Source organism: Dipodomys merriami, unplaced genomic scaffold (genome assembly GCF_024711535.1).
Source record: "Dipodomys merriami isolate MVZ:Mamm:240054 unplaced genomic scaffold, mDipMer1.0.p SCAF_11, whole genome shotgun sequence".
NCBI classification, from domain to species: domain Eukaryota; kingdom Metazoa; phylum Chordata; class Mammalia; order Rodentia; family Heteromyidae; genus Dipodomys; species Dipodomys merriami.
The window spans coordinates 26,696,750-26,719,021 of record NW_027202382.1 but is presented as its reverse complement, the minus strand read 5'-3'; the positions used below and the strand labels follow the sequence as shown (position 1 = coordinate 26,719,021).

The window sequence follows — 22,272 nt, the reverse complement described above, 5'->3', positions numbered from 1 at the left end:
AATTCCCATGTACCATGTACCATGAAATATTCTTTATTTATTTTTTTGTGCCTGTACAAGGGCTTGAACTCAGGACATGGGTGCTGTCCCTTCACTTTTCTAACTCAAGGATTGTGCTCTACCACTTAAGACACAGCTCCAATTCTAGCTTTTTGCTGGTTAATTGAAGATAAGAGTCTCACAGACTTTCCTACCCAGGCTGGCTTCAAACCATGATCCTCATCTCTCAGCCCCCTGAGTAGCTACTAGGATTACAAGGATGATCTAGTAATGTCTCACTATGAAATTGTCTTTAAAGAAATTTAAAAAAATCATTTGATAATGTGAAAATAATGCATTGTTCACAGTCATTATAAAAAGAAGCTTCTGACCAAATCTGGCCCATGGACAATGGTTTACCTCCTCTTCTCCATCTAGGTCAGAAATTGCAATGCTCTCTCATTCTTTATTCCAAAGCTGCTATCTAAAGCGGATTTCTCTTCTTGTCTCATTGGGATTAGAATAGCAAAACAAGTGAATGAAAAAAAAAAAAGAACAAATAAATCAGCCATCACACTGCTCTCTGCCAAAGCATCCTGGCTGGCAATGGTTTGCTGTGACCACTGTGTAACTCGTCACCATACACACAGGCACCATCTTGCTCAATGTAGTGTAAAATCTATATCTATGGCTGGATGAAGGCCAGCAATGTTATTTTGAAACTCAGTGTGAGCAGTCTTCTTGTTCAGTCATTGCAGTTTTATATTATTCAAATGGTGAGCCAGAAAAGAGCAGTGAAGAGCCAAGAAATGCACCAATTTCTCAAATCTAAATGTCTTCCTCCCTCAAGCACAGGTGAGACCATTTCTTGTTTTCAGAAAGGGTATGACTAGTTGGTCACAAAATATTTCATCTATTTCCTCCTTTTCTCTTCTTCTCCCTTCCTCACACCTCCTCCTCCTTACCACCCCCTCCTCTTCCCTGTCTTTTTCCTTTATGATACTGAGCACTGAATTTAGGGCTTCCTACTTGTTAGATAAGCAACCTACCACTTGGATCATATTCCTATTTCTTCTGCTTTGACTTGAGGATCTTAAGCTTTTTGTCTGGGTCAGCCTTGGGCTGAAATTTACTCTCTCTACCTCTTGGGTAGCTGGGATTAAAAGCATGTGCTAAATATACAGCCCCCCCCGCCCCAAGACAATTCTCTTTGTTTTTATTTTTAATTATTATTAAATAGTTGTACATAGGGGTTATGATTCCATAAGTCAGGTTATGAGTATAGTGCTTCTTGATCAATGTCATCCCTTCATTCTGTCCCATTTCCCCCCTCCCATCAAACCATTTCTTGAAAACACATTTAAATATAAGGAGGTATTCTTCTTATCTTCCCAATATATGTCCCATTTCCCTACAAAGCATGCTATTTAAAATTAAAAGGTATTTTCACTCTCATGACAAAAGTATAAAAACACAGACTCAGAAGAAATGGGTTCTGAACTTGCCAAACAAAATACAGAATGCCAACACATATTTTGGGTAAACAACAAATCATTTTACTGTAAGTATGTCCCCTACAACAGTTAGGTCAATGTCTTACAGGGTAAAATGTGTCAGCCCTAGTAAATGAGCTAGGCTGGAGGAAAAGGAAGGAGAGGAAGGCATTTAGGTATTTGCTGTGAAGAAGCAAAACCCTGTTACATAGATACAGAGGATATTGGCGATGATTCAGTTTTCTTCCAAGTAGCTGGGAACCCTACTTTCCTGTTTTGGCCAACCTCCTACCCCAACATAACTTCTAGAACCTTCAAAGTGAACTACTTACATTTAGCAGTTTATAAAACTATGCTTACTGGGAGTTTCAGAGGGAAGGGAACCACTCTGTCTCCTGATTGTGCTAGAGGCTACACTAACCTCCACACGTATTCAAATTAAGACACCAAAACATCGATGTCAAAATTGATTTTTTTTACACAGTATATATCTATATCTATATCTATACACACACACTGTATATATGCAGTTTTTAACCTTTTACAGAGGAATTCTGAGTTCCTGCAGCACACTGGAAAAGGAACAGAAGGAAGCAGTAAACTTGACTTTTGACCTCTGCCTACAGTTTTCTTATAAGGTTCAGATCCCAGAGTGTCCTCATTTCTATGACAAATGAGCTTCTAGTAGGTCTGTTCTACCAATGTGCCTAACAAGTATAAGTATGAAAGTATAAACATCTCACTTAGCTCTAAACTATAACACCTGCCCACCCCTATCCCACACACGATTGCCTTCAGAATCAAATAAAATACCTGATGAAAGGCACAAGTGGAAAAGTGGTGGCCCAGGCTAGTGGCTGAGGAAGAGGAGGATTTGAGAAGGAGAATGAATCTAGCCCACACTGTGTTTAAAATCTCCTTATGTTTGGTTTGGCCCTCATAGTGTTTAAATCATCGCGAACATTTAAGCAGCAACAGATTTCTCTCAAAAGCTGGTTTCCCAAGTTCCCTTGAAAAAGTGTAAGACTCAGGGCTTGTGTTTGTTCAAAGTGCCAATCAGCTGGAGTTGGGACTGCCTTCCACCACCCCCTGGGGAGCTTAGTCTCTCATCTACCACAATCCTCAGAGCTCAGCTAAGTCAACCTATAACCTGTGCACATCTGGAGTTTTACCCTACTGGAAGGTACTCCACAGGGAGTCTGCTCAGGGGCACTCTCAGGCACCGAGATACCCTTTCCTCCATACTCCCTGAAAGGAGCAAGGTAGTGAGCATGTTTTGCTCAGCTTTCATCCCTCTAAGGGTGCCTGTCTCCTTCTGGGGAGATGGTCTACATTGCTGTGGGAGTCCTGGAAAAGGACCCTCCACTGCCAAGCCTGGCTGATCCTGCCTCTTTTTTCTCTCCATCTCTGACTCCTCCCTCCCCCGCTTCCCCAGGCTGAGGGAGAATGAAGAGCTAGAATTTACCAGAGGCATTAGTCAGGATATGCCAAAACAGAGAGGTGATGTGGGGGGTGGGGGAGGAAGAGGTGGGCAAGTGTGTCTTTTAGAGCCAGTACTTTCTCTTCATTCCCTCTATCAGCTCCAATCTTGATCTGATGATCTCTTTCATTCTCACTGTGAATAAGGATGGAGAATGAGTAGGATACTGGATCCTTATTTCTAGTTTATTAGAAGCATTCGTGAATGTATTCTATATCCAGCCTCTCATCTGCACCAAACACATCATCTATTGCTACTCTTCTGGACTTGATGCTTTATTTCATTAATAGTACTGGATTTGAACACATATGCTCAGATTTCAAGGCTGCTTGCCCGGCACCTGGCCAAGAAAAGTGAAGCATCCAGATGATGGGGGCATTACAATTCTAGATTGGGATTTTGCTCGCCTGAATAATCACCACTTCAAGGATTACCTTGACTTCTCAGGATTGACTTCTCAGATGCGGGTTTCACAGTACCACTGGGACAAGGAATTTCTAAGCACTTCCCACCCCATTAGAAGTGGCTATCAGCCCAAGATGACCAGACAAGCCTAGAGAGCCACTGTTTCCGACCACAGGCAGGATCCTAGGGGCAGCTGCTAGACAGACTCCATGAAACTTAGCCAACAGTCACCTTCCCTAAGTCCTGGCCTTACATCATATCATGTGGAGGACCTGCACATTATCACAGTTAACCAAGTCCCAAAGCCCTGTCTGGTATTTATTGGCTTTAAAGTTGTCAACATTAGCACTGGAACTCAGAAAAAGAAAATATTCTGTCTCCTGCCCAGGGGGTTAAGTTTTCAAGCATATGTTTCTCTCTTAAGAATAATGTTTTTTTTTGTAAACTTCAAGTTTTAAGTTTCAGCCTTGCATTTAAAAAATAAAATACTTAAGACGACTGGTTATAATTTAGTAGAGGAGGAGAAAAATCCCACCCACTTAGAATAATAAGTAAACCAGTTAAAAAATACCATCTTATTTTTCAGGGGAAAAAAGTGCAGGTTTGACAAATACCTTGAAGACACCTGGTGGCGTACAGACTGTCAGATCCTGAGAGCCCACTGGGGGATGAAATCCCTGCCACAGAGGAAGTGATGGAAAGATGAGCTCTAAGGTCTGGCCCAGGGCCTTTTCATCTATAGCTGAGGCTTTAATCTTGGGGCTCAAATGGCTTTTCTTTCTCCTTCCACATTATGTAGAGGAAAACTACCAACTTCCCTAATGCTTTTCTTTCAGCTAGGCTCATACAAAGCCAAGAAGCATACTGGGGTCAAAGACTAACCCAAAGGTTGTGTGTGTGTGTACACACACACACACACACACACACACACACACACACACACACACACACACACACGTACTAGGGCTTGGGCTCAGGGCCTAGACGCTATCCTTAACTTTTTGCTCAAGGCTGGCACTTAGCCACTTGAGCCACAGCTCTACTTCCAGCTTTCTGCTGGTTAACTGAAGATAAACATCTGATGAACTTTCCTGCCTGTCCTGGCTTCAACCTGTAATCCTCAGATCTCAGCCTCTTAAAAATCTAGGATTACAGAAGTGAACACTGGCACCTGGCTCTAAAGTATTTCTATGTTCAAGCATGTGCAAATAAGCTATAGCCTTATCTGTCTGTCTCTTTCATTCTGTTTGTGTTTAATTGTCTCCTTATGAACATTTTAACTCAACATGAAACTAGTGAAAAATACTGAGATAATAATTAACCAACCGTACATGCATTGCCCCACACCAACCTCTGTTGCTACTGGTATTTTCTATCACAAATAGGTCTCGGCTGGATGGTATTCTCCCAACTCCAGAGCTCATGAACAACCTTGCCTTAACAAAGTGCCCTGTTCTGAGTGGCTCATCACCCATAGTCTGTCCTTGTCCTCTTAGACCTCATCCACACAGTGCAGCCTCTGTGCTTTGTGTTATAAGACAAATAAGAGACTGCATGAGGCTGAATCCTCCCAAAAATGAAGGGTTGGCTCAAACAATGGATGCTATAAATAAGGGTGAGGGAAGCCTGGATGACATTCTTAGGAGAATAAACTCTTCTTCAATATTTCAATAAACAAACCACCCTTGTGCACACACAGATGGGTTTAGACAATCCTGAACAACCAACCAGGAAGTGGATGAACATCAGTTGCTGCTCATCCTGTCATTCTACTAGAGTTGCCCAGGTGAAAAGTAGCCATCCTGCCCATCAGCAAGCACCTGTAGGCTGAGAAGACCCCATGAGACTGCATTGGCTGACTTATGATGGGATTTCTCCAACTATAGCACCACCAGAACATGGCAAATCTTGCTCAAACCCATAACCCCACCCATACTACTAGATAGCTCCTTTCATATACAACTTATCTCAGTGAGCTACCCCCTAAATTTTCCCCAAGAGAATTTTGTAGTGCATAGTTTTGGTCAGTTATTCCCAGGCAAGTGTTCCCAACCTAGGCAAATGTCTCCAAATGATCAACATGCAGAAAATTCACTTTATTGAGATAGATGAAAGCAGCCAAGTACTCAAGACAAAAACTTATTTTTTGGTGCAGATCCTGGAATTGAACTCAGTGTCTGGGCACTATCCTTAAGGCCAGGGTTCTACCACTTAAGCTACAGATTTTTGGTGGTCTGACAAGATTTCCCTGCCAGGGCTGGCCTTGAGCTGAGATTAGATCTCAGCCTTCTGAGTAGCTAGTGACCAGTGACCCCAGACAACTTCTTGAACTCAAGGCCTGGGCACCATCCCTGAGCTTTTTTGCTTAAGGTTAGTGCTCTACCACTTTAAACCCCAGCTCTAATTCTGATTTTCTGGTGGCTAATTGGAAATAAGAGTCATACGGACTTTCTTGCCTGGTCTGGGTTTAAACTGCAACCCTCAGATCTCAGCCTTCTGAATAGATAGGATTACTGGTGTGAACCACCAATGCCAAGCAACCAAAGACTTCTTAATCCATCACCCAATGTGAGAATATAAGGACATTACTTTCAAACTAGGCTGTGTTTTAGGTTTTTGCTTAAAAAATTTGGTCTTTTATTCTATTTTACTTCTTCAAAATATGAAAACCACAAAAATTCCTGGGCATGTGACAATGAGCATGTGACACTTATCAAAACTCAGGCCATCTCTGCTACTGATCGCCTATCATTTCATCAGTGGTTCTCAAAGTGTTTTTCCTACAATAGCAGCTGCAGCTAGGAACTGAATCACATGAGAACTTGCCAGAAATGCTGATTCTCAGGCCCCTTCACTAGTCTTCTGAGTGAAGAGTGAACTGTGGGAGTATGACCACAAATCTTTATTTATTTTTTCCAAGTCCAGGACTGGAACTCAGTATCTGATGCTTTTGCTCACTAGCTGGCAGTCTACACCTGAACCATACCTCTAACCCCTAAAGGCTGAGTTTCTTTTCTCTCTCTCTCTCTCTCTCTCTCTCTCTCTCTCTCTCTCTCTCTCTCTCTCTCTCTCTCTCTCTCTCTCTCTCTCTCTCTCTCTCTCTCTCTCTCTCTCTCTCTCTCTCTCTCTCTCTCTCTCTCTCTCTCTCTCTCTCTCTCTCTCTCTCTCTCTCACACACACACATTTTTTTCTTTTTTTCTTTTTGCCAGTCAGGGCCTGAACTCTGGGCCTGGGCACTGTCTCTCAGCTCTTCAGCTCAAGGCTAGTTGCTCTACCACTTGAGCCACAGCGCCACTTCAGCTTTTTCTACTTATGTGGTGCTGAAGAATCAAACCCAGGGTCTCATGCATGCAAGTCAAGCACTCTATTACTGAACCACCTTCCCAGCCCCAGCACAAATATTTTGAAAGTTTTAAAACTAATTGCAAGATCCTATGTTTAAAAACTCAAGACTTCTGGTTTCTCTTAAAAGTGAGTTGATATAGTAACATAGGAGCCATGTTTTCACATGGAATAAATAAATTAACTACATCTTACAAGAGAAATAGCATCTTCTCTCTAGGGCCTCAACTTTTCCCTCAGCCTCATTTAAGTTGCATACTGACTCCTGGAATCTATTGTGTCTGCAATTTCTGGGCCACTGCAAAAGATCTTCCTCCTGCTCCTCCTCTTCCCTTTCCTCCTCATAATTATTACTATCCTTATACACTGAAAAATCTCTATAGATACTACAACCATCTGAAATTTCCTAATTTGGCAAAAATATTGAGGCTAACAGAATTTGCCTTTCTCCTTTTGTGTCTGTTTTCTATTTAAAGATGCATGAGTTATGAGCTGTTTATTTGCTTATTATAAATAGAAACCTTCTGTGGCTGTTTTACTATATACCTGCTCTGGTCAGGTCCCATGAAATCTTTCAAATAACACAATAATTCCACGTAGTGGGTATTGTCACCATATTCACATTACAGATAAAGAAACTGAGGGGCAATGACATCCTGCAGGTGTTAGTGAAAAGGCTAGGACTTGAGCCTCTCTTTTCTGTGACCGGAACTCCCCATGGTCCTAATTATCCCCACCAGACTGTGAAATCCAGCCTCATAACCACTGTCCTTATGCATCACACCCACTTACTGTCTCAGCAAGGTCATTTAGCATGACCAACTCATGCTGCCAAGCAAGTTGATCAACATCCCCCCCAAAGGGAGTAGTGATGAAATATGAGTAGTTCAAAGGGCCAACAGCAGTGATCCCCAAAGTATTGGATTATCCATATACAAATGTAAAACCTCAGGCTGGGAATGTGACTTAGTAGTAGAGTACTTGCCTAACATGCATGAAGCCCTAGGTTCAATTCCTCAGTATCACATCCACAGAAAAGGCTGGAGGTGGCACTGTGGTTCAAGTGGTAGGATGCTAGCTTTGAGCAAAAAGAAGCTCTGGGATGGTGCCCAGGTCCTAAGTTCAAGCCCCAGGACTGGCAAAAATAAATAAATAAAAGTAAAACCTTTACTGAATCCTGGTTTTCCTTTAGATATTGACAGATCATAACATTTACAACTACCCTTGCTTGGCTTTTTATATAATCGCACATGTATGTACATGAACAAATGTGTGTGCCTGTGTGCATGAGTGTGTGCATGTGGGCCATTCTTGGGGCTTAAACTCAGTGCCTGGGGCACTGTCCTTGAGATGTTTTTTCAAGGTCAATGTTCTACTACTTGAGCCACAGCTCCACTTCTGGCTTTTTGTTGGTTATTTAGAGATAAGAGTCTCGGACTTTCCTGCCCAGGCTGGCTTCAAATCACAATCATCAAACTTCAGCCTCTTGAGCAGCTGGGATTATAGATGTGAGCTACTGGTGCTACTATTTTTTTTAAATGACTATTGTTTTTAAAAACAGTAAATGCTGGGCTGGGAAGGTGGCTCAGTGGTAGAGCACTTGCCTTACATGCATGAGGCCCTGGATTTGATTTCTCAGCACCACATAAGCAAAAAGAAAAAAGCCGGAAGTGGCACTGTGGCTCAAGTGGTACAGCGCTAGCCTTGAGCTGAAGAGCTGAGGGACAGTGCCCAGGCCCAGAGTTCAGACCCCACGACTGGACCCAAAACAAACAAACAAACAAACAAACAAAAAAACAGTAACTGCTGTATTTCTCAGGGCACTTTAAAAGTTTGCCAGAGTATCTGCTCTTTGTCCCTAAGTGGCTAAAGCCTGAAATATACAGAGATATAATTAAGTGGCCAGAGAGTTGTATGACCCTTACACACGCTTGTGTAAGATTGACTTGGCACTCTCAGATCCAGTAATGTCTCTGAGAGATTCAAAAGTGTCACCTATCCACTGGCAGGCTCTGTAAACTTAGCCAAAGTGAACCTTTTCTCAGCACCAACATCCCCAGAAAACCATTTTTGTTTTGATTTTTTTAGGCCTTAACATGGAATTTTAGAAACAGATGTATCACACATGCCTATAATGGGAGCAGGTAACAGATGAATAGCCAGGATTTGAAACTTCCAGTTCTTTGTCAGCTGTTCATTCTCAGTTCTTTGTCAGCTGTTCACAGGGTCATAAAGGGGTGTGTGTGTGTGTGTGTGTGTGTGTGTGTGTGTGTGTGTGTGTGTGTGTGGTGTGTGTGTGTGTGTGTGTGTGTGTGCCCATACAAACCCACAGTGTTTGTTTTGACAGCCCCTCTGACAGATCTCTGACATTGGGTAGTAGGCTGAAGTCACATGTAAATTGTTGCAAGGATGCTTGTCCATCTTAGGCAGACCAACCTCAATGGTGTGGGACATTCTCACAGCCAGGAGGCCATTGGGCTCCACTTCAACCCTAGATCCCAGGGCTCTATCAGCCCAAGACAAGAAGAGAAATGAAAAAATTAATATATGGAAAAGCCAACAGATTTATTTTTTGTGGGGAAGCCAAGGGCACAGCCAGCCTAAGCTAACCATACCCAGGACTCCTCAGGATGGAAAATAGTATCTACTGACAGCCATAAACCACTAACTGCACTTGGAGATGAGACTTTCAAGAGAGAAATGCTATAACGACAGACTCCATAGAATTCCAAGTGTCTCCCCTAGGCTCACCCCTCTCCCACCAGCCACAGGATCTTAGCTCAGGAAGACCCAGTGGTAGATCCTGTGTAGGTCATGGCACCTTCCAAGGTGGATATGCCATGAACTCAAGGAATTGGGAGTCAAGAGAGACTAAGGCTTCACACCATTCTTCTATAACCCATTATGTGATCTAGACACCTTTGGATGCTGCACTGTAAAGTGCAAACAATAAGACCTGCCCCACACAGTTCAGAATAAATACAGCATGTTCAAGGATGGTGTAAACTGTTAAGTGCTAATGCAGAAGATCATTTTCATAGTTCTACTAAGTGGGTTCTTAATAAATGACAACTTCCTTAAAGAGGAAATATAGGGTAGATGAACATCTCATATTTCACACAAATAAACTCATTGCATTCTCACTGGTCCCTGGTGCTGGCTGGAAGCCTTGTCCATGTGGTTCTTGGGGGCTTTTACCCAAGACAAACTCAGTATTTTCACTCATGCCCAAGGAAAACTATCTTCTCTTTGGCTGGGTAGACATAATATACCCTCCCCCAAAGTCGGTTTTCACTGAGACACAACAGCAACTTCCTCAAAGAAATGTTACTCATTTAGTAACTGAGCACTGAGCCCAAGGCTTGGAAGAGTCTCCAAAGGATATAGGCCTCCTGGCTTCTCTCGAGTTTTCCCAGTTTTAAGAAGGCAGCCTGCTGTGTCTCATGCACTCATAATGAGGCTGTGGACCACCTGCACAGTACATGGGAAAAGGGAAAGGTGCCTCTGCCATCTTGGTGGTAGTTCAGCATAACAGATTTTGGTCTCTAGTGGTCTATAGTATGTGTTCATATCCCAGCACTGTTTAACATTGAGCTAGTTCTATATAAGAAAGCAATGCCTAGCCTCTGAACTGGTTGTTAAGATTAAGATAATGTGTGTTAAAAGCATGTCAACCTGTTAATGAGCTTATGCTGTTGGCAGGACAAACTATTGGTTTCATATCTTCATGCTTTTGGTTTTCTCTTTCTCACATTAACTACTTCACCGAAATAAAAAAACTAACAAGAAATAAATAATATTATCCAGTAATTAGGAAGAACATGATATTAGTGTCTATGTTATTTTACCCAATCTTTAAAACTCATTCAAATGTCTCCATTTTGGGGAAGTGTTCCTCAACTCCTTAAGGTTGGCTTACATAATCCACAAGTAAGTGCTGACAGGCACAGTGTCTGTTATTATATGGTAATAAGAGTTTTTCTATTTCCTCCATGACTAAAACAAACAATGCAGCAACATAAACCACTTCATGTAGTGCCTTGCTGGATGTACCAGGGGAATAAATGGCAATTTCTATTATTCTTTCCAAGAACCCTTATTCACACCCACTCTATTGTAGAATCATTTTGTATATTCTAAAGGATGCTTTGAGAGTGTCCCAAGAGAGGGCAATGTGTAGAGTAGAAGTAGTTGTCAGAGGACTTTCTTTGGGGGAGGGGGTCGGAAATGAGATGAGAGACATCTTTTGTCATTGATTAATCTCTGCATCTAATGAGGAGATTCAATTAAGGAGCTGTCATTTCTGGGTAATTTTCTAATTTTCTTTGATAGGAAAATCCTGCAGATGATTAAATGACAAATATCTTGTGTTGCAGCACATAGGTCCTTTCAAAAATTAATCATGCAAGCTGTGCGCCTGTAGCTGACGCCTCTAATCCTAAACTACTTAGAAGGCTGAGATTTAAGGATCCTGGTTCAAAGCCAGACTAGGCAGAAAAGTCCGTAAGACTCTTTTCTTCAAATGACCAGAAAAATATTGGAAGTGGAGGTATGACTCAAGTGGTAAAACACTAACATTGTAAAAAAAAAAAAAGCCTTACTACTAGCCATACCAAACCAAAAAACAATAATAATAATTATGCAAAAGGTGAAAATTTTCCATTTCACAGCTGAAATTTAGGGACACTGACTTTTGGGTCTTAGCAGGATCTGCCAGAGGAACCACTTGTAAATACCCTAAGTCATAATCCTACTTCCATAGGTAGCAGTCAGAGGAAGCAACATTGGTGGGGGCCTGGCCTCAGTCAGAATTGAAGGAAAAGAAACCAAGGCTTTCTACTTCAGAAATGCTGTTTCCACTCCCCCTCAAAAAAGCATCAGTATAGACAAGAACTGAGGGTTCTGAGTATCCCTAACCTAGTAGTGACTATTATCATAGGCTCTTTACCTCCATCACCACCATGCCTCACAGGTAGCCCAGGAGACAGAACTCATGAGCCCATTGTATAGATGACGAAACTGAAGCCCAGACTCCAGACTGACAAAGACTCAGAAGCCCAAGTAGGTGAATGGGTAGGGACTCATTCACTTTTCTCCTCACATCTTCTGAGAGACTATGGGCATGCCAGGTTCTGAAGAACGATTGTGAGCTCCTTAGGATTCCTGGAGAACTCTAGGAAAGTGGCTATGATTTGCTAGATGGCATAAAACCACAGTGCATTTTCCATCTCTATCTCTTCCCACGGCCCTCCCCTCTGCCCCTAGTCCTGGGGCTTAAACTCTAGGCCTGGGCATTGGACGCTGTCCCTGAGCTTCTTCTGCTCAAGGTGGATGCTCTACCACTTGAGTCACAGTGCTACTTGCTTTTTTTTTTTTTTTTTTTTTTTAGTAGTTTATTGGAGACAAGGATCTTATGGACTTTCTTGCCTGGGCTTCAAACCACCATCCTCCTATCTCAGCCTCCTGAGTGGTCAGAATTCAGGCATGAGCTACTGGCACCTGGCCATCTCTTTCTCTTTAATTCTGTCTGTGTCCTTCCCTTTCTCTCTCCCCTTTTCTCCCCACTCCCCACCTCTCTATACAATGACTAAGGTCAATCCAAACTGATAACAACAGTGCATGCTCACTCAGATTGACCCATTCACAGATTCATCAATGGCTCCCCAGTTCAATGGACCAGCTCAGTCCTACTACTGAGTAGGAACTAGTTGGTATTTGTCTTCTCTACTGACCAGGAGAATATAAAAAAATTTCCTACATTTTCCTTGAAAATCAATTTGGCCTCTGGTGAGATGACTCAACCCCACTTGGAAAGGGTGGCCCCCATGTGAGCTGCTACTGGCTTGGTGCTCAGAAAGCAAGTCCTTTCATAGGGGCCAGCTGTCCCTCAGGAATCCAGGGAAGTTGGTCATGCAAAGGCAGAAAATGTGACAACTGTTGGAAACGGTCAGCAGTAGCCCATGGGAGCCACCAAACGTTCTCTGCAGTAGACACTCAGTCAACGGTTGAAGCAGCCAATTATTCAGTTTACACAAAACAACCACCAGCTCCATGGCACCACCAGCTGAATATCTCCATTCTTATCAACTTCAGAACATACTGCCACACTGCCGTGCTGCTGAACTTTGAGAAACTATGAACAACTGCATTAACCATCAAACTACACATGTACTCAGGAAAGGAAAGGAGCTCTAAGGGCCACATTCAAAGACCACCTCAGAAGCAAACCATAGCCCATTACCATGTCTGACACACAGCTCTCTCCCTCTCCAGAGCTAGTCTTCAAGAGCTTTCAGATCTGCCAAGACCACATCAAATGCTTGGGTTGGTTTTTTTTTTTTAAGGCCTGTGTGCATTTTCCCAATAAAGAATCTGTCCAAAGTCTTAAAAAAAAAAAACACTTTCATGGAGTTTGTTTCCAATACATTACACAGTATTTCTCCAACAAATTTATAGTATTTCCAGGGAATTCCTGGAACCCACCACCACAAAAAAAAATGTACTTAGGTAGAAGAACGTCTGGAGTTTCTTTTGCACCAACATGTTAACAGACCTTCTCTTCTAATCGTTCTTATTTCATATAGCAGTGGTAATCATTCCCTCATCCGCAAAGGAAATATATAACCCAGCTGTGGTGGTTCCAGTAAAAATACCACATCTGTGGATCACTGGCAAGCCTGGCAAGTCTGTTCAAATCTAGGCAGTCTCAGAGAGTTCTATTTCTTTTGTACCCAAGGCACACATGGGTACACTTTTCTGAAACTGCATATGAACTTTGCCAAAACTGGTTATATGGGGGAACCCGAGTTTTCCACTAATCTACACCTTTAGGAGAGAGGCTCCCTTGGAATATTAGTCCCAGCACTCAGTTGTTGTGAGAGGTGGCCAGCCCAGGGTAGTGGCTAGTGCCAGAGCCATGGTCAGTATCAAATGGAGAAGGGAAAAGCAGCACTCCCAACCTCTGGGAGGAGGCTCTCTCCATGCAGAGGCTGGCTGGCTGTGCATGTGGCTCCTGGTTTTCCACTTAACAACAGGCTAAGGGCTTCTGCAGAGGAAGGCAGCCACCATGCAGGTCACTCCTCCATTCGCTTCTTCCTACAGGGTAGGAAGCCAACATGTCCCAAAGCACCAGGTGATAATATTCCGCCGGGCGCCCCCTCCCCAGCCTCTGTGGAGCCCGGTTGCCAAAGCCCAGCCGCCAGCATCTTATTTCTAAGCCCACCAGTTCCAAGTGCGCCCTGCGGGTTTGGTCTGCAGACGTCTAAAGGGAAATCGGCTGAGCCCTGACAGGCTTCGCCCTGAGGCTACCGAGCTGGCATGCCTCTGGTCCCGAACCCTCGGGGTTCCCATCCACCCCAGACAATAGAGCAGGAGAATGAAATGAAAGTGGACTTACTGCTATGGCTTGCAGCCTCTCCTTGTGCAGTTCCGCCTCTGCCATCCTGGAGAAGGGCACCCGCGGGCAGGAGAAAGAAGAAAGAAAAAACAAAACACGCTGTAGTCACCCAAAGAACTGGATGGGCACCCGGGGAGGCTTAGGTGGAACCCGGGGAGAGCCGAGGGGGGGCGCCTGGGGTCCGCCCGCAGCGCGGCGGCCGCGGGAACAGCTGTGCGCACGGCTGGATCGGGGACCTCTGTCCCCCACCCTCGCGCGGCCGCGTGGCTGCGCCCCAGCGCCACCGCGATCTGCAGCTCACGATCGCCGCCGCTGCTGCCACCGCCGGCCGCGCCAGCCAGCCGGGGACGTGGGCCGCGGGCAGCCGCCGGGAGGGCGCGCTCGCCGGCGCTCGTTCTCCGCCCTGACGTCTCGGCGCCTCGCTCCGCCCCTGGGGTGTGGAGGACCCGCGGCCTCCAGGCGGCGAAGCCGGCGCGCAGCGCGAGAATGGCACCTGGGGTGCCGGCGGTCCTAGGGCGCACGGCTGGAGCGGCGCTTGGGCGGACAGGAGCGCGGAGGGCCCCCCACGCCGAGCGCGGTGGCGTCTGCAGGGCAGATGCCAGTGGAGGGGGCCTCTGGCAAAATGCGAGCCCCAACACGTGCTGGCTGTGGCCAGTGGCCACGGAGGGTTCTGGGCGCCTTCCAGCGGCAGCCTGAATGACACTTGGGCTCCACCTGGGGGCATTTCCAACAGGGAGGGCTGTCTCACCCACGTGCTTCCATCACAGGGGCCGCAAACACTAAGTCGGCTGAGGGCAGGCAGGTGTTATCTCCAGATGGGGCCACGCTTGAGGCCAACGGGGGCTTAGACATCCCAGAGTTTGTCGCCTTGGGTGCCCAGGTAGGCTGAGCAATTTAGCCAGAAAAACCTGCAGCATTTCTCTTAACTAATCAGGACCTCAGTTTCCTCATAGGAAACTAATGTAGGAGCACGAATTACCTCCCAGAGATGTCCTTAGTCAAGTGTAAGTAAGGTGCTCTGTGGAAGGCATTATAGATTTGCCTTTTCTTTTTATTTTTTTTGGGTGATACTGGTCTTCAAACTCACGGCCTTAAACTTGCTAGACAGGCTACGCTACCACCTACGTCCCCAGCCCATTTTGTTTTGGTAGTTTTTCTAATAGGATCATTTATGCTCAGCAAGCCTGGACCATATTCCTCCTACCTACCTAAGTATTCACAAAGCTGAGACTGCTGGTGTGCAGACCACCATGCCCGGCGTATTGATTAGATAGGGTCTTGCTAACTTTTTGCCTTGACTGGCCTCAAACTTCCATCCTCCTGAGTAGCTGGCATTACAGGTATGAGCCATCATGCCTGGCCCTCAGACATCTGCTTTTATTACTATTATCCTGTGACATTCTGTGCTGTAAACGTTTAAACCTTTGGAGGGCTTTACTGTGGCAGAAAGACAAAGTAGGATGTGTTCACTAAAATACCTGACCTGTTATTTACCCAAACAGGATACCATATGGTACTAAAGTGGGGGTGGTTTGTGGGTCAGATGTGAGAGATATGTAGAAGTCTGGAAATGAAATAAATACTAAATGTCTCTTAGCATTGAAGATGGACCAACATTCATAAGCAAAATTTCTCTGTCAAATTAAATAAACACTAAATAAAACCTACTTGACCCATGATTTTATAAATGTTGCACTCAAGAAGGCATTTGAAAGCCTGGCACCAGTGGCTCATGACTATAATCTTCATTACTTGGGAGGCTTAAGATTTCAACTTAAGTCCAGCCAGGATGTAAAAAGTCCTGAAGATTCCATTTTAATAGAAGAAGCTGAGCCTGGTAGCAACAAAAATAGGCACAGACCTCAACAAAAGTGAAACTCTTATCTCAAAATAATCAGAGCAAACAAGGGCTGAAGGAATGACTCAGGGTTAGAGCATCTACCTAGCAATCACAAAGCTCAGAGTTCAAATCCCAGTAGAGAGAAAGAAAAAAAAGATGTGTATCTATTTTGTCAAATTTGTCCTATTTTCTGGGTAAATTCTTTCCATTCAACTACATATCTCTTTCATCTTCACAGAGATGTCAGTAGTTGTCCCTTGATGACTAATCACTATCCAGGCTGAGGATGGTGATAACTCAGTGAATCCATTTTGCTGAGGGATCATTCTGCCATTTACTTCATAACAAGTGTGGGTGGGACTGTTTGTATCATAAATCGAAGCCAAGGCCTGGTTTGACATCCTGCTCCAACATATTAGGAAATTGTACTTTCTGGCTATGCCCTCATCACTTGCTTCAATTGCTTCCTTTTCTCTTCAGTTCTAGCATGAGCCCTGCCCCCCAGAACAAGTTATTTGAGGAAGGATTTGCTAACAAATAAACAAAGCTGCTGTTATTTTGGTAGAATGACTGTGTAACCAACTAACACAGCAAGTACTAAAATGAGGAAGTGAGACCAGAGAAGTAGGAACTCAGCCAATGTCACAGACTGAGATAAGCCCAGAGTAGACCCTACAGAGACCATGTTTTTAGCTCTAATCACCATACAGCCAGTGACATGGATGTGTGGCAGAAAGTAGAGACGAAATAGTCTTGTTCCCCTTACCCATGTAAGTATCAAAAAGGAATGATAGGAGTTGAGGATGTAGTTCAGTGATAGAGTATTTGCCTAGGATATGCTGGGTTTGATTCCCAGCAAAAGAAAAAAAAAACAATAAAAGTAGGGAGGGTAAGGGAGAGGAGGGAAAGGAAAGAAAGGAGATGGGAATGGTAGAAAGCAATAAGGTGAGTGTACTTAATGTCACTAAACTGTATATTTACAAGTGGTTATATGTACTTAATCATAATTAATTTTAAAAAACGAGATGATGGAAGGGCCTGAGCACTCCTTGGAAGTGATCAGTTGGGAAGATCTGTACTTCAAAACAGGAGAATCAGGTTGGGCTATGTAACTCAGTGTCATCTATGTCACAGTCACAACTCAAGAGATGAGCATAGCTAGGATTAGAAGAGAAAGCAGGCAGAGGTGAAGATCAGCCAGAGAGACTGATAAAATATCATCTGAGAAGCAGAAGAAAAACATTCAGGAAGGATTTGCATCGAAAGGCACACAGGTAGTCAGAGGACCTCAACGGGGTTTTCACATATTCTGAGATGTCAGGGAGGAAGCAGACTGAGAAGGGGCCCTTGGCTTTAGCAGTCAGGAAGTCATGTGTGACACTGGAGAATAAAACTATATGCAGAGGGTGAGCACTTAAGATAGCAGAGAAATGAATGAGAAGCAAGGAAGATCATCCAGGAGTACAAATGGCTCCTTTCAGATCTCTGGATTTGGAAGATGATGGTGGGGAGCAGGTAGACAGTCTTTGAAAGTAGAGGCTCAATGAAGAATTTTTTTAGGCCAAGTGAGACTGAGTGCTTTGGGGCTCAAAGGGTATTACAGCTCAGGAAAGTGAGTCCAAAGATACAAAAGGGAGGTAAGTATTAGACTAGAGAGCTTCCCAATGAACACAACTGGACATTTAAGTCTTGGAAAGAAAGAAGAACAAAGCAAGGCATGGAGATGGAAATGGGTAAAGACAAGAATTACAAGTTGAAAAAATTATGAGTTGAAATTGTAAGAGAGGGAAGTTGAGTTTGAGTTTGTATCTGTTTAACTGGTTTTCCCAGGTGAAGGAAGGGACTGTGGTTGAGACTGATAAGTGGGAGTAAGGCTTAAGAAAAATAGACATGGTTTATAACACTAGAACATAGGTCCTAACTAGAAGTCTACATTAGAATCTCTTGAATAATTAATTAATGTTTATGGGGTAAAGTAAGGCTTAGGATAGATTTAGGATCATTATACTACTGGGATTTACTAACGGGAGACCAAGATACATGACCAATTGTGCATACTTCCTTGGTGGTTTTTAAGTGCCTGAGAACTGCGATATACTATGGTCATGTTCATTTGGTGTTAAAGAGTGTCAAAACAGATATGACAAAAGTCAAAGAATCAAGGAAATTCGGAATGGTAGACACTGGGTGTGGGAGCCAGTTGGAAAGCATAAAATACTCAGCTCTTTCTTACACTGCCCAACTTGTCAACCTCTTCCCATCTTGGGGGATTTGCTAAATTACAAGCTGCAGTGACAGACAGAGACACATCCCACCACAGAAATTGAGAAATGCCAGACACCTGCATCCTAGATCTCCCGGAAGCAACCAGGGAGCACACAGTCTGGGCTCAGCCAGGTGCATGCAACTTGCTAAGAAGTTTGAAGGTGAAACATTTCTTGAGCATTCTTTCAGGCTCATAGCTCATCTTTGGTCTTGCTCACTACCCAAGTTCTTTCAGAGACTAGACTTCCCGTTTAGTCCCTGAGCTACTGTGCATACATTAGGTTTTTCCTCTCATGTCTCTATCTGCTAGAATTCATTTCTGTTGCTTGTGACTAAGAGCCCTAAGTAACACAGGAAGTTAGTGGCTGAAGACAAACCCAAATCATACCATCCCTTCAATAAATTTATTTATAACTATTGTGTATTGGACATGGTATTACAGAGATTCATAGTCTAATGCCACAATGATATTGGTGACTATTTGCCCTTCCAAACATTTAAAACACAGAATGATACATTGCAATGGTGCAAAAGGTAAATCACAAATCACTAGTTCTTGCTCAGGCATTAAATTGTATTGCATCAGTACCATCTGGATGGTTTAATGGCTCTTTCTTTTTGATAGATGTTACATTACAGAGCATTATACATAGAGAATACAGAATGCTAGATATGCAAAATAAATGTTTTGTTAATAAAAATTTCAGAATCTATTTTAGGAAATGAGTCCTCTGGGAGCCACAATTGAGCATAGCCTATTCCCTTGTGGGGAAAACACGTGTTGTATAAACCAAGAAGCAAATAATTTACCAAGGCTATGTGTGAGTAAAAAAATTAGTAATGTTGGAGAATGGCTGTAAATTTAGTTTCTCAGCAACCTGAAGCTTTCCTTTGACAAAAGTGATTTGAAAGAAATGTCCAAGTCCCCCAAAATATTTCTATTGGCTGTGTTTTGCAGGGATCACTTGTGAATGTATGGTTAGTAAAGCATCTGTGATCACTCCACAGAATCAAAAGGAGGATAGTGCTTGGATTCCTTTCAGCTCTTGTGGCTATCAGCAATTAGAAAGAGTTGATAGACTCCAAACAAGTGCTATTCTTCTCTGTGGAATTCAAGTGACAGATCCACATGGGAATCACTATGGCCTAAGAAGATGGAAAGAGGCTAACAAGCAGAAGGCCCATGTGGAAGATAAATCAGGCTGGATGTTACTTAAGGTGTATGTTACCCAAGGTTTCTATGCAACAGATTCAAACTGGGCAATGGGAAATATGGCTATCAATGAGCAGTACTAGTTCACCAGGATGTTTTTCTTTTCTCTTGGCTGGTTTTTGCAATGTCGCTAAGATGCTTAGAGAACATTCTACATTTATGCTGAATACCTTAAACAGTTTAAGGTTGGCATGACAAAAAAAAGGCATGAGTTCTGAAGGTACTTTGGAAGCTCGTCCTTTCCTAGAAATATTGTAAGAAATGAGGATAGCAGGTAGAAAATAATTAGTCCCAGTGTGTGCTTTAGAAAGGACAGATCTTAATTATTCAATCCAATCATTGATGAATTCAAAGTTCCATAGCCCATGTTGTGTGAACAATTTGAATGTATACAGCCTTTTAAAATTTAATTTTCTAATTGTTATTATAAGGGTAATGTACAAAGTGGTTACAGGCACATAAATCAGGTAATGAATACATTTCTTTTTAGACAATGTCACTCCTTCTCTCGTTCTCTCTTCCAGTTTTCCCATCCCATTTCTACGCACAAATTGTATAGTTCAATTTCAATGCAGTGTCTAGTGAGTACCATTGCTGCATTTGTTCACCCTTTGTCCATCCATTTCTGTGCTCCCTTTTGCCCTCCCAAAGATAGATAAATGAACAAACAAGACAAAAGAAAAAGGAAACAAAAACTGCAACATAGGAAAAAACCTCTTGTTTTCATTTCCTGGAGCTCATTTCAATAAATATTATCTTATATGATCAGATGGACATTGTATCCACTCTTTAAAAAAAAAGGGAAAGGAGAAAAGCTATCAATATTCTTAAAATTTGGGGATTTCCCCAAAGCACTTCAACACTAGAAAGACTACAATTAGTAGTTATTTCTATTTTTGCCTCTTGTTAAAAGGAGAGTTTATTTCCTAGAAATTTATTTATTCACTTATTTCCTAGGAATTTCTTTACCAGATTCTCCTTTCAATGATTCATAGATACCTATAGTGTTATGTTTTGGAACAGGCTGATTTAATAATCATAAATGAGAATGAGTTAAAAGTAAAAGTCCAATTTCTGAGTTTTTCGGAGAAAAACTTCATGCCTACCTATTAAAAGTATTCTGCAGTACAGTAGAATTTATGTTTGTGAATTAGCTATAAACCAGAAGAGTCTTTGAGAAGGCCACATTGACCTCAGTCTGATGATCTAATGCCAACAGTCACAGTTGGGTCATTGGCTTCACAGAGAGCTTAGGGGCCAGTCTAGATTGCCTTAACACAATGATCACGATGTGCCCTGTCAGCGTGGAATCCCTTTTTGTAGTGTGACCATCGACACTTTCATTGTTATCTGTGATTCAATAGTGCCATGCACATTCTTTGAGTCAGCACTGCTGACAAGGGAAAGATTTCCTGCAAGGTTGGCAGTGGGGGATGGTGGCCTATCAACTAAATCCTATCCACCATGATGGTTGGGGACTGAACAGTGAAATTGGGAAAGCCTAGTTTCTGTTCCCACCAACAATGGATGGTTTCTATGCTCTCTGGATGCCCTTTGAAATCCAGGTCTCAACACTACATGCCTATCACTTGCCCATTCTATATCCTGGAAAAAAATGGAGGCTATTCCATTAGGAAGCATTCATCATCCCACCTCAGAAATTCTCCATGCTATTACATGGTCCCCTAGATGACTTGATGGAACCTTCAGAGAGGTACTGTTCTTTGTGGGACTCAAATGATAGATACACATGGAAGTCCCCAAGGAGCAAGAGCAAGATAAAGGTTAGAAAGCAGAAAGCCAGTGTGGGATTTCCCCAAAGCATCATTAGGCCGACTAGAAAGACCAGGAAACAAAGGCTCTATTCTAGGTCCTAATTCTAACGCTGTCACTTACTGTGTGACTTCATATGTCACTTCATTGCTCTGAGCTGAGCTTTCCCATTTGTCAGTCAGGGATAGGCTCTCTTTGTAAACTAGGAATGTGTATGAATAGTCAACTACCTATATATAGTATTCTTGTTTGAAGTTAAGACACTCATGAATGGGAAAGTGTGTCTGAGTGTAAAGGGCTACATTGAGAGGCAAAATGTGAAGTTATGGATGCAGGAATGTGATAAATGGTTGGAAGCATGTTTGTACAAGTACATAGGCTCAGCCCACCAGGAGACAAGCCATTACAAAAACTGAGGACTAAAGGTGCTTCCAAGTGTCAAAGAGATTTCTAAGACATTTAAATCTCTAAACTTAAATAACCAAGGTTATTCATGGCTTTCTCTGACTCCTGATGTTCCTTAATGCTCAACATATTTAACTAGCTTTAAGTAAATTCAGGAAACAGTATCATGGTCTGGGGATGAGATGAGAGAAACCGAGATAGGCAGGACAGAAGGAAACAGAAAGACTTGGATCTGTTTTGGGTTGGCTGTATGTGTGCCAAGCCTATTTTTGAATCCTATTTCGCCTGTGTTTGCTGCCATGTGTTCTTTCTGCATTCATTCAGGGCTAAATTTATCCCACTACCAGGGAAGTCATACTTGAGGAGGTGGAGTAGAAAAGGAGTAGACAAAAAGGCAGCTGCCTGACTGGGAGCCAGGAGCATGGTAGAACTTCCTGGAAGAGGGCTGTGAGAGCCAGCACATGGAAGGACAGAGGTCCTGGGCCCCAAGTACTGGTCCTGTGTTGACCTGATAAAAGAAAGTGTTCACTCTGTGGCACCCGTGCCTGTCCATTCTAAGAAGAGGGTAAGTAAGAGCCAGGCTTCAGATCCTCAGAAAGCAGTCCATTAAATCCCTTGAGCTCCCAAATATGGATCCACCCTCCAGGAAATGGAGATTCTGAAGCTCTCTCTGCCTCCCCT

General features: G+C 43.1%; 1 protein-coding gene across 5 annotated transcripts in view; it reads right to left on the bottom strand.

The window, feature by feature from the left end:
- Palm2akap2 (PALM2 and AKAP2 fusion) overlaps positions 1-22,272 on the bottom strand; it is a 428,099-nt gene that overhangs the window by 295,064 nt on the left and 110,763 nt on the right. For all 5 annotated transcript variants that reach the window (XM_070011387.1, XM_070011397.1, XM_070011404.1 and 2 more), the window contains exon 2: positions 14,096-14,141. In XM_070011387.1, the coding sequence (XP_069867488.1) occupies positions 14,096-14,141 (46 nt within the window). The remainder of the gene's footprint in view (positions 1-14,095; positions 14,142-22,272) is intronic.